The following is a 17,378-nucleotide window of genomic DNA, read 5'->3' as shown; positions in this document are numbered from 1 at the left end:
TGCTAATATGTTGTATTATAATAACCAGGCCAGAACAAATAATGAAAATGGTAGAGGAAGAGGAAGGGCCAAAGTACTGAAGGAAGCCAGGAGAACACACAAGCAATGCCTCAAGGAAGAGGCAGGGGAAGAAGCAATGCCAAGTACTTTGGCATTGGTACAAGAGTTTCAAGGAGGTCTGATGAAGTTACCAGAGATATTGTCTATCAACCACGTTTTCGAGTGAAATGGAAGGGAAAATCAGCCATTGCGAGTGATAAACTTCAACAAACGAGGGGTGAAAAAAGAATTCAAACAAGGTTTGCAGCTGCTGCTATTAATGAAAGCCAAAGCAATTCAATTACTAAGAAATAGTTGACTTTGGGGTTTATTTTTTTTTGGTGTTAGGTTATTGTTGTGTTATTTAAGCTTTTCTTGATACCAAACTATATTTTGGTGCATTATTAGGTATCAATTGTATTTTGCCAAGTTTGTTTATGCAACTCTCTTCTTTGTGACATTTAATCATGTTGTATCAACTTCAAACTTTCAATAAGAATGAAATGAAGTTCTCAGTTTGTCACAATGATTGTCATTCTCATTAGTCTCTTTTAATCAAGTATGAATGGAAGTTGACAGTAAGGATATAAGTATTTTGTATATTGTTAAATGGTCAACGAAATAGATGTATAACACAACCAAACATCAACGAAAACAACAATGTATTACACAACCAAATAAGCTTGCTTAAAACCAGAAAAAAAAAACAACTACAACAAACTTCCAATGTATTACACAACCAAACATCAATAAACAACAACTAAGGCAATTTCAATGGCATACAACAACATTTTCCAGCATTCACATTCTTATTAATGCCTAAACTCAGAAAAAAACATTGCGACAAACACTATGATAAGCTTCCAATTCAAGATACTACATTTCATCTTACTCTTCTTAATTAGCTTTTCATGACATACTTTATGACCTTTCTTCTCCACCAATTTCATCTTCTTCTATTTACTTTTATAGAATTGTAATGCTTCTTCCAATTCCTTAATTCTATTCGCCAATCTTGGAATAAAAGACTTGAATCACATATCAATCTCCTCAAGATCCCTCCATCTAAAGTACTTGCATGAATTCCCTTAAAATAGGCCATAACACAGTGCATTTAAAGAAACATTGAAGAAGAAAAAAAGTAAAGAAATATGTATCGAACTTACATGAAAGCGTGGACAGGACCAAAATCTTCTAGCTGGGTTGTCGTCAGACTACGAAGTCTGCAATTGCATCAAGTCTCCATGTTTTCATTGCATTGTAAAATGCAACATTGGATTGTTCTCATCATTACAAATGTGATTCAAGCTTGCATTTGACATCATGAGGATAGTCAAATGCAAGAGATTGATTTCACAGATTTTAAATAAAAAATAATAATTAAAATGAGAAATTGCAGATCTCCAACGGCTAACAATGGAGAATTTTGGGAAGGTGGGAGTGGGTCTATTTAATGAAGAAGTTAATTCAAATTGGGAATGCCACATGGCATTTTAACATTGGTTGGATGTTGTTTTTTTTTATTCCTTCACGCACCCAACCTGCGTGACAACACGGATGGTTTTGAAATGGGTCAAAATGATGTATTTATTGTGCTTTTGGATAGTTTCGTGGGGTAATAGGACCCCCGTAAAGTTAAGGTGTCTACTTAAAAAAAGGGTATAAGTTCAATGGGGTAATTATGTATTTTCTCTATTATATGGAATAATTTCTTTTCCAAGTACTATATTGTATAATATTGTATATTAGGCTACGTGACACAAATATTTATTAAATCTTGTATATTTTTAAAATTCTCTTGTAAGATAATTTCAGGATTAGATACTACATCAAACAAACATCTGATAAAGTTAATCCTAAAATTGTTTTCTCAAAATTATCACATTATTACACGTATAAAATGACTACTAAGTAAGAGTCATTCACCACATATCATATCTCTATTTATACTATTATGTAGGGTAAATATATGGTTGCCTTAAAAAGGGCATTAACCCTTAAGAATGTGGGAAAGATCATATGAGTGTGGAATTCAATGGTGGATAATAAATGTGTGGGTATTACTAACATAAAGATGAGAATTTCCCGTAGGAGTTATCGATATCTATATTTATATCTATATATATAATATAAAAGTATATATAGACAAAGTAATGTGACTCCTCTCTATAAATAGATTTTTATTAATCCTTTTTCACAATTTTTTGACTATTTCTTGATTACTATACATAGTAAAGTAAAAACTCACTAAATTAATATAGGTGAAATCATGAAATATTATTATTTTGTAGAGGTATTATTTAATTGATAAATTAATATTTATTATTTTAAAGAGTGTTTCAACACACAAAATTCATTCGGAGATGACATCCCAGAGAATTTGAAAGAACCCACTTGTGAAAATGTCATTCATGAACTTGAGGTCATGATTAATGATCTCGGTTACCGGAATAAAAATGAACATTAATAACCTGTTTGGATAGGTGAAAATGATACATGTTCATAGGTCCCGAGCTTAGAAGAAATTGTGGATACCATTAGAAAAATCAATGTTGTTGATAAAATTGAAGATGATACAATACTTTGGAACCAGTTATGCGTAAGAAAATAATTATCACATATAGAACTCTTTACAATTTTATGGTGCAGTTCGAAAAGACAACATCGAAACTTTTGGATATCATAAGAAAAGTTAGAGATGAGCTTCAAATAAATTTAAATTTTAACAAAAAATAGAAAACAATATAATCATATTTCACTAAATAGTCATAGATAAATTTTTACTTTTTAAAAATTATTAATTTATAATATTAATGAGACCATATATTTATATAGGGGTTTTCTGAAAAAATATTATCTTATTATCTTATCGAAATGAGTGATATTTTCCATTGGTCCGAGTCGAAATCAGAGGAAAATATTATCTTTGAGAGATGATTAATTAACCGGGTATTAATTTATTGAGGTTTTAATGTAATTCATTAATTCATTGTAATTTGATTCTTAAACATTAGAATCTAGGATACTACTCTTGGGGGAGAGTCTTGACTTGATTTAATGGTGGGAAAAGTCTTGGGTTTGGTGGAATGATCATGAACTGGCCTAGGGATATGATTTCGGTATAATTTGGGTATAATTAGGCAATTTGTGATTTATTATTGTGTTTATTTATTGTTTTAGACCAAGAACAAGACAAGACACTTCAAAAGGGGAAAAATGAGGTTCTTTAGAGTTTCCAAGAGGTTTATAGTACATTGTGTAATGCATGTCGGGGAAAACATAGGGAACATATAAAATGACATCATGTTGATAATCTGCTGCAATGAATCTATTTACTTTACTAGTGGTTTCAAGTGTTATTGTTCATTGTGATTGTGGTTATACATGATTGTGTGTGATTGCTAGTTGGATCGAGTACTACACCGGTACAAGAACACTAATGGTTAGATGGGATACCACATTTGGTATGAATACTAACTTTGGTTTGCTCGCGTACCGTATCGGTACACTTATAGTTTGTGTGTGGGTTCCTTGAGAGAACCGCACGTATGTATTTATGGTTCTATGAGAGAACTGGGTTTACCTTTTTAAAATGTGATGTATGTATGTTGGATCCTTGAATGGTCCGGGTTACTTGAAAGGTGAGTTGGACTCAGGTATGACTTGTATGTGATTATAAGGGATATGTTTCATGTGTATGTCAGCTCAGGATAAGGACCGAGAGTCTGGGTTGTTTCATAAATGTTGATGATATGTGTTGATTGTAATATGTGGTAGTTTCCGATTTATATTCATGTTCTGGAGTTGGCCGCGTGATCCTACTGGTACACTATGGTAGTGTACTAATACTGCACTTGTTCTTTTCTTGTTGAGTACAGGTGTCACAATCCAAAAATGGAAGTGATGAAACTCATCTTATCCCACCAAGACAAAAAAAATTCAATTAAAGACCAATTGAGCCACTTTATTGAAAAAATAAGATATGTACACAAATAGGATCAGCCCATATGGCCAAACCCAAATTAAACAAAATACAAAAGAGACAATCAAATAGGAAAGTTGAAAAGGATGGACATTTCTAAAGATAGTAAAACAAAGAGGCAACTGAAGCATCATATAGCTTCAATGTTGGTATTCATGGTCGGAGCTTCCTCTTCATCGATGATACTAGATCCACTGTTGAATATCTCACTGCCGATTTAAGCTTTTCATCCAGGAGTTCTATCAGGTGACTTTGGCATCTCAAATTGATTCTTCTTTCTTAGATCTATCATTCAATGGATTGAATCCCACAACTGAGATTGATACCACCATTAAATTTTAGATCCTTAAAAGAGAAATTAACTTTTTGAGGTTTCTTGCAGAAAAGGAATTACTTGTGTCATTTGCAAACTTCATATATAGCTACTCTAACCGCTTGCCGATGAATCGAGCCTTTCTCCTTCAGTAGCCAAAGGTGACTTTCAAACCTTCTACAACAACTTGAATTTCTTTAGCCTCTTCTATAATGGATTGAACCCGACTAGGTTAATACCACCATCTAAGTCAAGACTATCGACATTCTATGTTATTGTATGATTTAAGTTACCTCTGTATGAATACTCAATTGTTGTAGTAGAAAAATACTACTTTCAATCTTTGAGTCTTGGTTTCATAACATTCACAACACCTCAAAAATCTCAGCAGGTACATAGTACTTTAACCAACCGAAAAGTATTTCATACATCAAAGATTGAATTGATAGAATATTTCTATGTACTTCATTTTTGCATTCATACTACTTATTGACACTGTCAATTCTAATTAATTTGAAAATATTGTGGAACCTGTCTTTTGAATTCTCATGTATGGTGTTTTGTACTTGTGAAGGTTGATTATCTTTTTTCCTAAACTTGGAACTTCCTAAAAAGATTTATATTCATAATTACCTGCAAAATGAAAAATCAAGTTAGCAAAAAAGTTGGTCAGAGTATTTCCCTCCCTTAAGTAGTGTTGTACTCTTACTGATAGCACCTCCCTTAGCCTGTTGATGGAGTTGACCACCATTGTCACACTCCAAGGAATCTCCCCAAATACCATTAAGAATTTGAACCATTGCCAGGGAATCAGATTCAAGAATGATGTTTAAATAATTATTCTCCCAACAGTATTGCAATCCTTCTTTAATGGCCATTGCCTAAGCTATCAAACTTGTAGACTCTGCTAATTTCACACCCTTAGCACCAACTAAATCACCTTCATAATTTCTAACATAGAATGCAACAACACTAGACCCTGGATTACCTCTAGAAGCCCCATCTGTATTGCATTTCCACCAACCATAAGGTGGGGGAACCCATTTAACCAATTTAAACTAAAAACTTGGTCTGTGCCCATCAAGGAGAGCTACCATTTGAGGCCAAGAGTAAGGAATTGTTGTATAATCAAACTTCACTTTAATGAGATCATGAATAGTATAATTGATGTCCCCAATTAAGCTTAATGACCACATTTGTAGGTTTACCTTTCTTTCTAATATAAGTAACAATTTCTTGAGTCAACAAAACATTTTCAACAATTAAACTATTCATGATAAATGGACTTAGTGAGGGTATTACCACTAAAGAAACCTTGAACCATTCGGAGAATATCATTCCCAAGAATATCCCAACAACTTTGATAAAATCTTCCCGTTAATCCATCTAGTCAACTAGCATTGTCTCCATTTAAACTAAAAACAGCTTTTCTGACTTTATCTAATTCTGGAAATTTACAAAGATCTGAATTTTCTTCATATTCAGGAATGTGCCTCAGTAGTGAAAAGGAAGAAGTGTCTCTTTCTTGAGTAAACTGGTTGTAATAAAATTCCACAGATTCTACTGCTATTTATGCTTCCTCCTCTAACCAATTGCCCCAACTATTTTGGATTTTATTCAACTGGAGTTTTTTCCTTCTACCCTTAACAATACTGTTAAAAAATCTCGTATTTCTGTCTCTATTTTCAAACCAGTCATAACCTGCCTTTTGTAGCCAAAAAGTCTCTTCAAAATGGAGGTATTTTTTAAGTTCAGCCTGAGCTCTTTGGGAAACTTCTCTATTTTCAGGATTGGAAATCTCTTCAAAGAGTTTCTCCTTGATTAGAACAATGTCTTCTCTAATGATCAATTGTTTAAATATGTCACCATATGTATCACTGATCCATTTTGTCAAAGCTGATTTCACCCATTTAATATTCTCCTTGAAATCTAAATAAGGATTCTGAGAGGGACTGGTATACCAATTCTGTCTAACCACATCTTTAAAGGACTCATTTTCAGTCCAAAATTTGAGAAACCTAAAAGGTTTTCTATGTCTGGTAATGGTTTCTTCACAAGATAAAAGCAAGGGTGCATGATCAGATCCAGTTCTTGGTAAATGCTCTACCTCAGCATGATTAAACCAACCCTGCATCTCTTGATTATTTAGAATCCTGTCTAATCATTCGAAAATACAATCATTACCTGACCTACCATTCCACCAAGTGAAAGGACTTCCTTTAAATTGGACCTCTTTTAATTCACAAGCTGATATGCAACATTCAAACTCTTCATGATCAACATCTACCATGGGTAAACCTCCTATTTTTTCTTCTGTGTTTAGAACCACATTAAAATCACCACCAACTATCCATGGGATATTCATCCCTGCAGCCACTTGATAGATGTCCTCCCAAAGATTCACTCTTTGATCAGCTCTGCATTTGGCATACACTAGCGTGACATAATAATTGAGAGTCTGGCTATGATGTTTTAGGGAAATTTTTAGTTGTTGCTATGTATCTTTCGCCACTGTACAATCAATTTCATGGTTTGCAAAAACCCATATTTTGCCATTACAATTAAAAAGCAAAAAAGGCATCCTCAATCTTCTTCTATATCTGTTAATATGTCTAGAATTCTAAAAAGGTTCCAAGAATCCAATAAATGAAAACTTATGATAATTGTGTAACAGTTGTACTCTTTGAAAAGCTTGTTGAGACTTCACTGATCTAATATTCCATATGAAAGCCTTCATATTTACTAGCTACTGATTTGGACTTCTTTGGCTGAATTTTGATGGGTTTACTATTTTCTATGTTACCTTGCTTCTTCCCTTTTCTGGCAGTCTTCATCAATTTAGGAGACAAATCTGCTTCACTTGAGACATTATCATGTACATCGTCAAACACCTCTGTCTCTTTTAAAGTCTTTGCTATTTGAACTGGGCCTATTGTTTCAAACACTTATCTTCTCCTATGTTATGAGAGATAATGTCATGTAACACTTTGTTAGGGGACTCCATTTGCACCAGAAGCTGTGATTCGTCTGGTTGCACTGCCATAGGGACCTCCACTATTGCCATGCTATCATCTACTACTTCTTCGTGCTGAAGTGATATTTCTACTTTCGAGTTTGTATTGACTTTCTCAAAGTTGTTAGTATTGATTAGACGTATCAAGGACACTTCATCCAATTCTAAGTGTCAATGATCGCTAGTCTGTATATAACCCAACTAAATGAGTTGGGTTCGAATCCCACAAGGAATTGTACATGTTTGAGAATCAATTGAAAAATATGAATATGATCAAATCAGTCATAGTAATAGACATTATCGAATAAAAACATGACTTAAATTAAGGGGTGACACGAATGTCAAATGGGGGGTTTTTTGGTTTGAAATTATCAACTACAATAGAAATCAACACAGAAATAACAATTATGAGACGGGTTCTTGGGATGTGATTCGATTATAGGCTAATATAGACAAACGGGTAATTGCAACTATTAGAAAATAGTTGAATGTTAGTGAGTAAGTTGAGCCATAGAGGAAATAAATTTTCTCTCGAACAATTTATCCCGAATCAAGTTGGTTTCTCTCGAACACCAACAAGCAAGCAAATTAGACCAGGCTACACCTTAGTCTATTCAATCTCTCAAGCTGAATATGTGGAACTGAGTTTAGGATTCACTCTCTCGAGCTGAACTCATATCAACCCAATAACCACTGACTATTAATCAACAATCTTGGTTTTAAAACTTCTCTCTCAAGCAAGCCAAAAACACGAAGGTAGAACTGCATTTGCAACTACAATTCTTTAAATTAAACCACAATTACTGATTAAACTCACTTCTAAACAATATTTAATCTAACAATTAGCAATACCCATAAACTAAATAAGCCCATCATCACATAATCACACCCCAAGAATTCGGGTTTTAGCTAAACATTATAAAAAGATAAAAATCGTTACCAAATTATGTTTCCATCAACTAGTAAGATCAATTTCGTCCTTACAATGCTCCAAATTGAAGAATCTCAAAGACCCGCTTTCAGTTTCTCAAAAGTGAAAAACTTCAATTCTCCAAAGCTTAGGGAAAACTTAGTCACAATATTCAGAGTTCAAACTCAAAAAATACTCTAATGAATGTTCAGAATAAAATTTGACACTAAACTTAGTGATTTAAAATGTATTAATAGTCACCAAAAATATGCTGTGAAAGACCATTCGGCACAGTAAGTCGGGCTCGGTGATCCGCCCTTTGGTCAATGTCTTCCCCTTTCTGCCTTGGCCTTTAGCTTCCTCAAGTTCTGTAACTTTGGGTGATCCAACACTGCATCACGGAACCACTCGGCGATTTGCCGACTGCTCCTTTCTCTCGCCCACTTGGTTTTCTCCTTCAGGGCTTGGCACACTGGAACTTTAGGTGAGGTAATGACCATTCAGCGACTCGCCAAAGGGACTTGGCGATCACCAGGCTTTCATTTCTTCGTTCTTTCAACTCACTTTGTTCCTTTTTGTAAATTAGTGTCCATGCTTTGTTCCTCAATTCATATACCTGAAAATCAAGGGTTTAACATCAATTATTTGCACAAAATAAGCATTTGAAGACACTAAATCATTGTAAATTAGCCCTAAATGAGTCCAAATCTCAGACTCATCAAGTATCTGACCATTCTGTGAGAGTAATTTGCTGCCCTCATTTATTTATTTTTCCATCAGTGGTTTTTGTGACACTTGCAGTTGATTGTACTTTTCTCTCATCCTTATCTCCATCTACATCTTTAATATCTCTATTATTATGCCCTTGAGATGTGTTTTGGTATATATGTTCTGCAAGAAGTCCACCTACTAGAGCCTTGGGATCAACTTCTTGAGATTTGCCGAAGGTTTTTGTGACCCACTCCTTGGCTGAAACACCATGTTGACAGCTTTCTTTATTACTTGTGATGTCATGTTGCTTATTATTATTCATTTCCTTCTTATCATTAACCATTGTGTTTGGATTGTTGTTGTTGTTGCTGTTGTTGTTTGTTGGCTGTATGATTATCTTCTGGAATTCTTCACTTGGCATTTCAAATTAAAACTATTTTCTACCATGGGTTGAGTTTGAGTGGTGATTACTTTTTTCATGCTAGTATTCTTGTCTTTCACCACATTCCATACCCCTGGATCACCAACTACTTTACCACTAGAAAGAATTTTTGCCTTTCCTTTTTGTAGTCATGGAATCCAAGGAGAATGATGCACTTGCTCTTTTCCTCAATCTTTTCCTATGTAAACACCTTCAGCCTAAAATCCAACCATTTTGATAAAGTGCGGACATAAACTAAAAATAAAAGTTTAATAACAATTACTAATGTGGATAATAAATCAACTTAGCTAAATCCCCAAAAACTAGTTTTCACGTGCACAAGTCTCTAATGTAATACAATGAAATTGAAATAAAATACGTAAGTCTCAAATGACATTGTCTCTCAAGTAGAAAAAATCATGAATAGGAGTAAGAAAGTACACTGAGAAGACAAACAACTACCTCACAAATCTCCATAGAAAACCTCGGAAAGAAGAGAATAGAAAGTTTCACGAAGATCAGGCTCGTAACCAAAAAAAATATAGAAGCAAGGGGTGAGTACCAAACCATGCGGTACTCAGATAGTAAACTTCTAAACACAAGCTAAGGAAAAAGAATATGGATACTCCTTACATCCAAACTGAACCTCCACAACTACAACATGCATAAAACCAGCCCAACCTAACTATTCGCAATATTTTTAGCACACAACTCAATTACAACATTCCAAAAATTACAGATCAACAACACACAAGATCAAGTTCATTAATAACAAATTCCACTGAAAGACACTCACAAATTAACAAATGATATAGATATGTAATGCAATGAAATTCAATGTCAAGTATAGTGATGCATGTCTAACCTAATGATACACACCCATTGTCTCTCAGTCTAGGACCCATGTGGGACATATTTGTCCATGGGGGACATATTTGTCCATGCAGCCGTCATGGCTTGCGACACGACCCTCGATGATAAAATCCGTTGTGGCGTATGACACGTCCCTCTATAATAGTATTTGTAGTGACGCGTGACACATCCCTTGAAAAGGTACAGCCTCTTTAATTTCTTATTCTTCCTCAATTAACATAACACTTATCACAATCATGTCTCAGAACCAATGAAAATGACATGTTGACATAAATAATAAGGAGATGACCATTTTCATAATAATGCACAATTCACGATAATACAATCGTGATATAACATCAACAATGAGTCAATAAGTCTTTCAAACCATTATCAACACATCACACACCAACAATTATTCACATTGCCTTTTTTTACTCATTTTTCATCATTAGAATTATTCAATATGGAAAATTTAATCCATCATCAAATCCCATTACTCCCAACACATACCACAAGGAAATACACGATTCTATATATTTAACAAGGGTTTAGAAATTCACTCGCTCAAATAATAGAACAATCACTCTAAGACTTGAGCCTTCCCTTTTCGTTGAGTTTTCAAATCAATGCAATCTATTCAAGTACATATACAAAATAATAGTTTGAAACTAACAACACCCATATTATTGTATGTTTAGCCTAGACCCAAAAGTTCACCCAAATCTATAATCAAGTTCCTAAGTTTCAAGCTTAGGGTTAAATCTTTATCCCTCCAATAGGCATAACTCTAATAGTAATTCACATAATAAAATACACCTAATATTTAATTACATATATCAATATATTAACATTTAAATCATAATATGATAACTATAACAATAAAAATTCAAAATCATAGCAAAGTTACGCCAACAATAACTTCCAGCGATGAAAACAATTTGCAGGACTCAAGAAATACACCAATTTCCCATCCTAACCTACCATCTCCATTCATTAGCTCAACAATACACTATCCTTAACTCTTAATCACTGTGTCCTCCACTATGCCATAATTATCCACAACACTTGTCCCCTAAATCCTTAAGCTAATGTTCCAATCAAAGAATAAAATAATAATTTGTTAAAGTACTAACCTGGAGAACTATTCCAATGGTAGCTAAGGTAAAGAATAATAACAACAATTACTAACAAGTAATAATTATCACATTAAAGCTACCAAACCGACCAATACATGCGGCAGCCGCATATGGCTTCAAAATTCTTAATTTTTAAATTTCTCATCTTCACTTTATTAATATAATAATTATTATTATTGAGTTTCTATCTAATTATAAAGAAATTACTACATAGATATACCAATACATATACAAAGATGAGAATTTTAATTAAAACCTTACCTGAACAATCTTTATTAATTGCTTTATTCTTTTCCATTTTAGTTTTGATAGTGGGATGCCGCATGAACTCGTGCAAACTGCAAAGAGTGAAATGGAATGAAAAAAATGTATTAATCCCTATTTTACTCTAATTGATTTTATTATTTTACGAAAATTTCAAAAACGACCTTCCGGATCATTACGTTAGCAACCACAAAACATCATGCTCGTCCTCGAACATAAGGTGAAAGAAAGTACCTGAAGCTTCAAAAAGCTAAGGATATGTAGCACGCATGTCAGACTACGTCTCCCAGGTCGCCTCTCCAGCTGAACGGTTCTTCCACTGCACCTTTACTGAAGAAATCTCTTTGGTTCTAAGCTTTCGAACTTGCCTATCTAATATAGCTATAGGCTCCTCCTCGAATGTCAAGTCTGGACGTAACTCCTCTAAATTGAGTGAAAGTACATGAGATTCATCCGGAATATACATTCGAACATGGAAACATGAAAAACAGGATGAACTGCCAACAAACTAGGTGGCAAGGCTAATTTATATGGCACCTCTCCCACTCGACTCAAAATCTCAAAAGGTCCAATGAATCTAGGGCTAAGTTTTTCCTTCTTCCCGAACCTCATCACACCCTTCATGACTGATACTCGGAGCCAAACATGATCACCCGTCATAAACTATAAGGCTCTAACTCTTCGGTTTGCATAACTCTTCTGTCGACTCTGGGCTGTCAACAGTTTACACTGAATCATACGAACCTGCTCTATAGCATCTCTAAGCAAGTCTGTATCCAAAGAGTCCATCTCCACCAAATCAAATCAATCAATCGGAGATCTACACCGTCTGCCATACAACGCCTCAAGTGGGGCCATCTGAATACTGGAGTGATAACTATTATTGTAGGCAAACTCTGTTAAGGGCAAATGTCGATCCCATCTAGCACCAAAATCGATCACACAAGCTCGAAGTATGTCTTCCAACACCTGAATCTCTGCCCGGATTGACCATTTGTCTTAGGGTGAAAAGTTGTACTCATATCTAACTGAGTACCCAAAACATATTGTAATGCTTTCTAAAAATGGGAAGAGAATAATTAACCTATATCAGATATAATAGAAATCTGAACCCCATGTAGTCGCACAATCTGACTGATATACAGCTCGACTAACTTCTCCGTCGTATACTTCACCCATACCCGAATAAGGTGGGCAAACTTGGTCAGCCTGTCAACAATAACCCAAATGGATTCATAACCACCCACTATGGTAGGTAAACCCACAACAAAGTCTGTAGTGATCCGCTCCCACTTCCAAGTAGGAATAGGCATCCTCTGAGATATACTCCCTGGGCAGCTGGTGCTCACACTTGACTTGTTGGCAAGTCAAACACCTAGAAACAAAGTCTAAAATATCCCTCTTCATGCCACACAGGGATCTTCTCGACTAAAGAAGATCAAACATCAATAAAAAAAATCATACCATCACTATCCTCTGAAATCTGCAACTGGCACTACACTATTTTAGGCCTAAGACAACACTAAATCTGGACAACACTTGTAAAGTGTTGCCTAAAACATTTTTGGCTACGCTTTTAAAGCATATCCTTAGTTTTTACCATTTGGCTACGGTAATTTTGGCAACACTTATAAAACGTTCTCTTTAGTAGTATAGGCTACACTTTATAAGTGTTTACACATCATGATATAATTAGCAATGCATATTTATACATATGACTACGCTTTTAAAGTGTGATATTTTTATAATTCTTAAAACAACACTTTACAAGTGTGGCCTTATAATTTTCCTATATTTTTCACCAAAATAATGTATTCCCCCCAATATATTTAACTCTCCCTCCAATTTCTAATTGGCAAAAAATAAGGGATAGTGTATTAAAAGTGACAAAGTAGTTTGTTAATTAGGTAGGAGTCCTCCAAGTTTTAAATATTAGGTAGAAGTGACAAATATATAATTAATATTAATGAAATTAAAAAATCTTTCCTCAACAGCCCCAAACTTTTAAATTTTACACTTTTACCCTATATTTTTTACCTCAAAATACCTAAAATTTCACTAAAATATATGAGAAGAAAAAAGGCGGTACTTTTTTCTCACCTGCAACGTCTTCAACAACGAGCCTGAAGGACAACTACCAAGTCTTCAACGAGGCTGAAGTATGCTTCTCAGTTCCCTTCTTCTTCTTTTTCTTCATCCTCATCATTCTTAATTTGTAAGCATATATGTGGTTTATGAGAAGATCTATCAAGAAAATTTTGTGAAAATGGATACCAAAATTTTTTGAACTTTTTGCATTGCATTGGTTCCGTTTGATCTTGAAATTAACTCAAAAGAGAATTATTGATAAGTATAAAAATTACTTTGTGTCCATTCTTCAGCTAGGTTTATTAAATCTAATTTGATTATTTCAGCCAACAACTTTCGTAGTTGTCTGGACAACTGCTGAAATTGTTTGTAGAAATAAATAAACATCTCTGTCAGATATAGAAATTGTCTAACAACAGTCTGTAGCTATCGGACGATTATAGAAGTTGTCCAACAACTGTCTGTAGTTATCGGACGATTATAGAAGTTGTCCCAACAACTACTGCAGTTGTTTGACAGTTGTGTTCAGTTGTTGGTCAACGGATTAGTTTTTAGGACAAGTAATATAATTGTGGACAAAGTATTAATTGTTGAAATAAATAATTGAAGAATTATAGCAGTCTCCAAAGCTACTAAACTTTTATGCCAATTGTTGATAGTTGTGAGGTAACTAAATAGATGTAAAACAAGCAATCAATGTTCTTTTGCAATTTTGCAGTTCTTTGATGAATGTCTTACCTGTGATGTCTCCAGGTATTGTTTTCCTTTATGGAAGACCATATAATAACAGGAGTTGATTTACATGGTGAATGGGTGGAGAATCCTACTCGTTATACTTGGCGTTCGAAGGGCCGAGAGACAGTACCGATAAAGATAAGCGAGAATGTTACGTACGATGAATTGGTTGACATCATTGTTTCTAGGTTTGAATTAGATTGTGATAAAAATGATCTCTCTATTAGTTACATGCTTGGCTTTATTGAAAAGAAAAAAGGAGCTCCTTCTAGGATAAGAAACGATCTTGATTTGCGATTTTTTTTGGATGATCAAAGTAGGCCAATTTTAAGGATATCTGTGGTTGAGAAGATTATAGAGACTACAAATTCAGTTGTAAATGATGAAGAGCATTCTGTTACAATGGATATTCCTATAAATAAGGAAGCTTCACTACATTCGATATCAACACAAGGTAGCCGCTACACAGATGATGACGGCACAGATTTTTATAAAGGTAAAATTTTCAAGGACAAGCAAGAATTAACTAAATTGTTGAAGCTTGCTTCCATGAAGAAAGATCAAACATTCAAAGCTGTGAAGAGTTCTAAAGATGTGTATTGTGCTAGATGTGTAGATCAGAATTGTGATTGGTGGTTGCGAGCTACAAAACTTAAAAGTTGTAATAGATTTGAAATTACAAAGTATCGCAACATTCACTCATGTGGGACACAACACCTTACAAGTCATCATCCACATGCCTCAATAGATGTCATTGCAGAATACATACAACCTAATTACTTGAATGGAAAAGGTCCCTCCACAAAAGACATAAAAAATATAGTGCAAGCAGATTTGGGCTGCAAGATTAGTTACTGGAAGTGTTGGAAAAGCAGTGAGATAGCAAATGCTATGATAAGAGGGACACCGGAGCACGGATATGCAGTTCTAGATGGTTATCGTCATATGCTTATGACTATAAATGAAGGAAGCAAGACATCGTTAAAGCTTAATGACAAGGGAAGGTTCAAATATTTTTTTGCATCTTATGGAGCTTGGATTAGGGGGTTTGTGCATATGAGAAAAGTTTTAGCCATTGATGGAACATTCTTAAGAGGTCGTTACGATGGAGTTTTGTTGTCTGCTGTCGCACAGGATACAAAAAATCATGTTTTTCCTATTGCATTTTGTGTAGTAGATAAGGAATGTGATGCCGCATATGAGTACTTTTTTGAGAAATTGTTGGACATAGTCCCTGATACTTCAGAGTTGTGCATTATTTCTGATAGACATCCAAGCATAGAAAAAACACTATCAAAATTTTACTCTGAAGCATACCATGGATGTTGCACGAGGCATCTTGGTGAAAATGCCCGTAAAATTTTTCATTGTGGAGCTTTTCTTGGACATTATTACCATGCAACAAAAGCATATCGGAGAGATGTGTTCCATGACCATTTTGAACAAATTCGAATTATCAATGTGGAGGTTGCTGATTATCTTGAGAATGTTGGGTTTCACAAATGGAGTAGAGCATATTTTCCAGGAAACAGGTAAACTTTCTTACTAGTTCAAACATAAATATTGCAGGTCTCTAACAATTGTTGTAGTTGTTGAAATAATTAGTATAGTTGTTCGAACAATTATTGTAGTTGTTGGGACAATTATTATAATCGTTGGAACAATTATTATAGTTGTTGGACAACTTTCATAGTTGTTTCAACAGCTGCAGAAGTTGTGGGACATTAAAAACAGTTGTTTTCAAAACTACAATAGTTATTAAAAATCTGCAATAGTTTGTATTTTAATTTTTGATAATTTTTGAATTTTTATATTTCAGATATGATGTATTGACCTCAAATATTGCTGAGTCTGTTAATGCAATGTTCAATGAAGCAAAATAATTTCCATTATTGCCTTGTTCAATGATATAAGCAAGAGATGGTCGGAAAAATTTCATGAGAGAAGAATGGCATACGCCAAGTTAAAAACCACCTTCGTTCCTTCAGCTGAAACTAAAATAATGGCTAATAAGAATCTGGGAAATAAATTATTGGTCCATCAAATTGATGAAGACACCTTCAGCGTCACCGCGAACAATGGAATCGCAATGGTCCATCTTCGAAGTAAAATATGTTTGTGTCGAGAGTTTGACTTGGATAAAATACCTTGTCAACATGCTATGGTTGCGCTCAGACACAAATTTGGAGATGAATATGGCAAGATGATTTATGAGTACTCTTCTCCGTATTATAAGGTAGAGTCATATATACTTGCATATGCAGATCCAATCTATCCAGTGCCAGCTGAAGAATTTTGGAATCTTCCTCTGGAAATTTTAGAGAGAGTAATACCTCCACCTGAAAAGAAAACTAAACTGGGAAGGAAGCGGCTGAAACGAGTACCTACTATAGGAGAAGTGGTTTCAAAGAAAAGAAATAAATGCTCTCTATGTAAAATATTTGGCCACAAAAAAATTTCATGTCCTACGAGATCGAATGAAGTTGCAGGAACAGGTAATGGTGTAGTTTCATGAGTTATTATCGTATGCATAACATGTATTTACAGATGCTATGATTAGTTCAAACAATTATGTAGTTAAGATTTTTATTAGATGTATACCAACAACTTCAAAAGTTGTTGGACAACGGATACAGTTGAAGGGGTCAAGTTTTTCAATTAACTGCACATTATTAAACAACTGCTTTAGTTTTTCCAACAACTTTTTAATTGTCCAACGTCTTCTCACAGTTGTCCAACAACTTCGCATAGTTGTCTAACAACTCTAATAGTTGTTGGGACAATTTTTATAATTATTAAAATTACTTCGCATTGATATTGAAGATCAGTAGAGTTATTTTGTGAATTATTAAGTATAAACTAAGTCGTTTAACAATAATTGAAGATCGATCGAGTTATTTTGTGAATTATT

At 34.3% G+C, this 17,378-nt stretch overlaps 1 protein-coding gene across 1 annotated transcript; it reads left to right on the top strand.

The window, feature by feature from the left end:
- The first annotated feature begins 16,415 nt into the window (after positions 1–16,415).
- LOC125837802 (uncharacterized) lies at positions 16,416–16,982 on the top strand. The gene has a single exon (XM_049516874.1). The coding sequence runs from the start codon at positions 16,416–16,418 to the stop codon at positions 16,980–16,982; it is 567 nt and encodes a 188-aa protein (XP_049372831.1).
- Positions 16,983–17,378: the final 396 nt, after the last annotated feature.

The sequence above is a fragment of the Solanum verrucosum genome, unplaced genomic scaffold (assembly GCF_900185275.1).
Source record: "Solanum verrucosum unplaced genomic scaffold, falcon-dt-bn FXZP01000197.1, whole genome shotgun sequence".
Taxonomy (NCBI): Eukaryota; Viridiplantae; Streptophyta; class Magnoliopsida; order Solanales; family Solanaceae; genus Solanum; species Solanum verrucosum.
The sequence above is the reverse complement of the archived record's forward strand: the minus strand, read 5'-3'. Positions and strand labels throughout refer to the sequence as shown.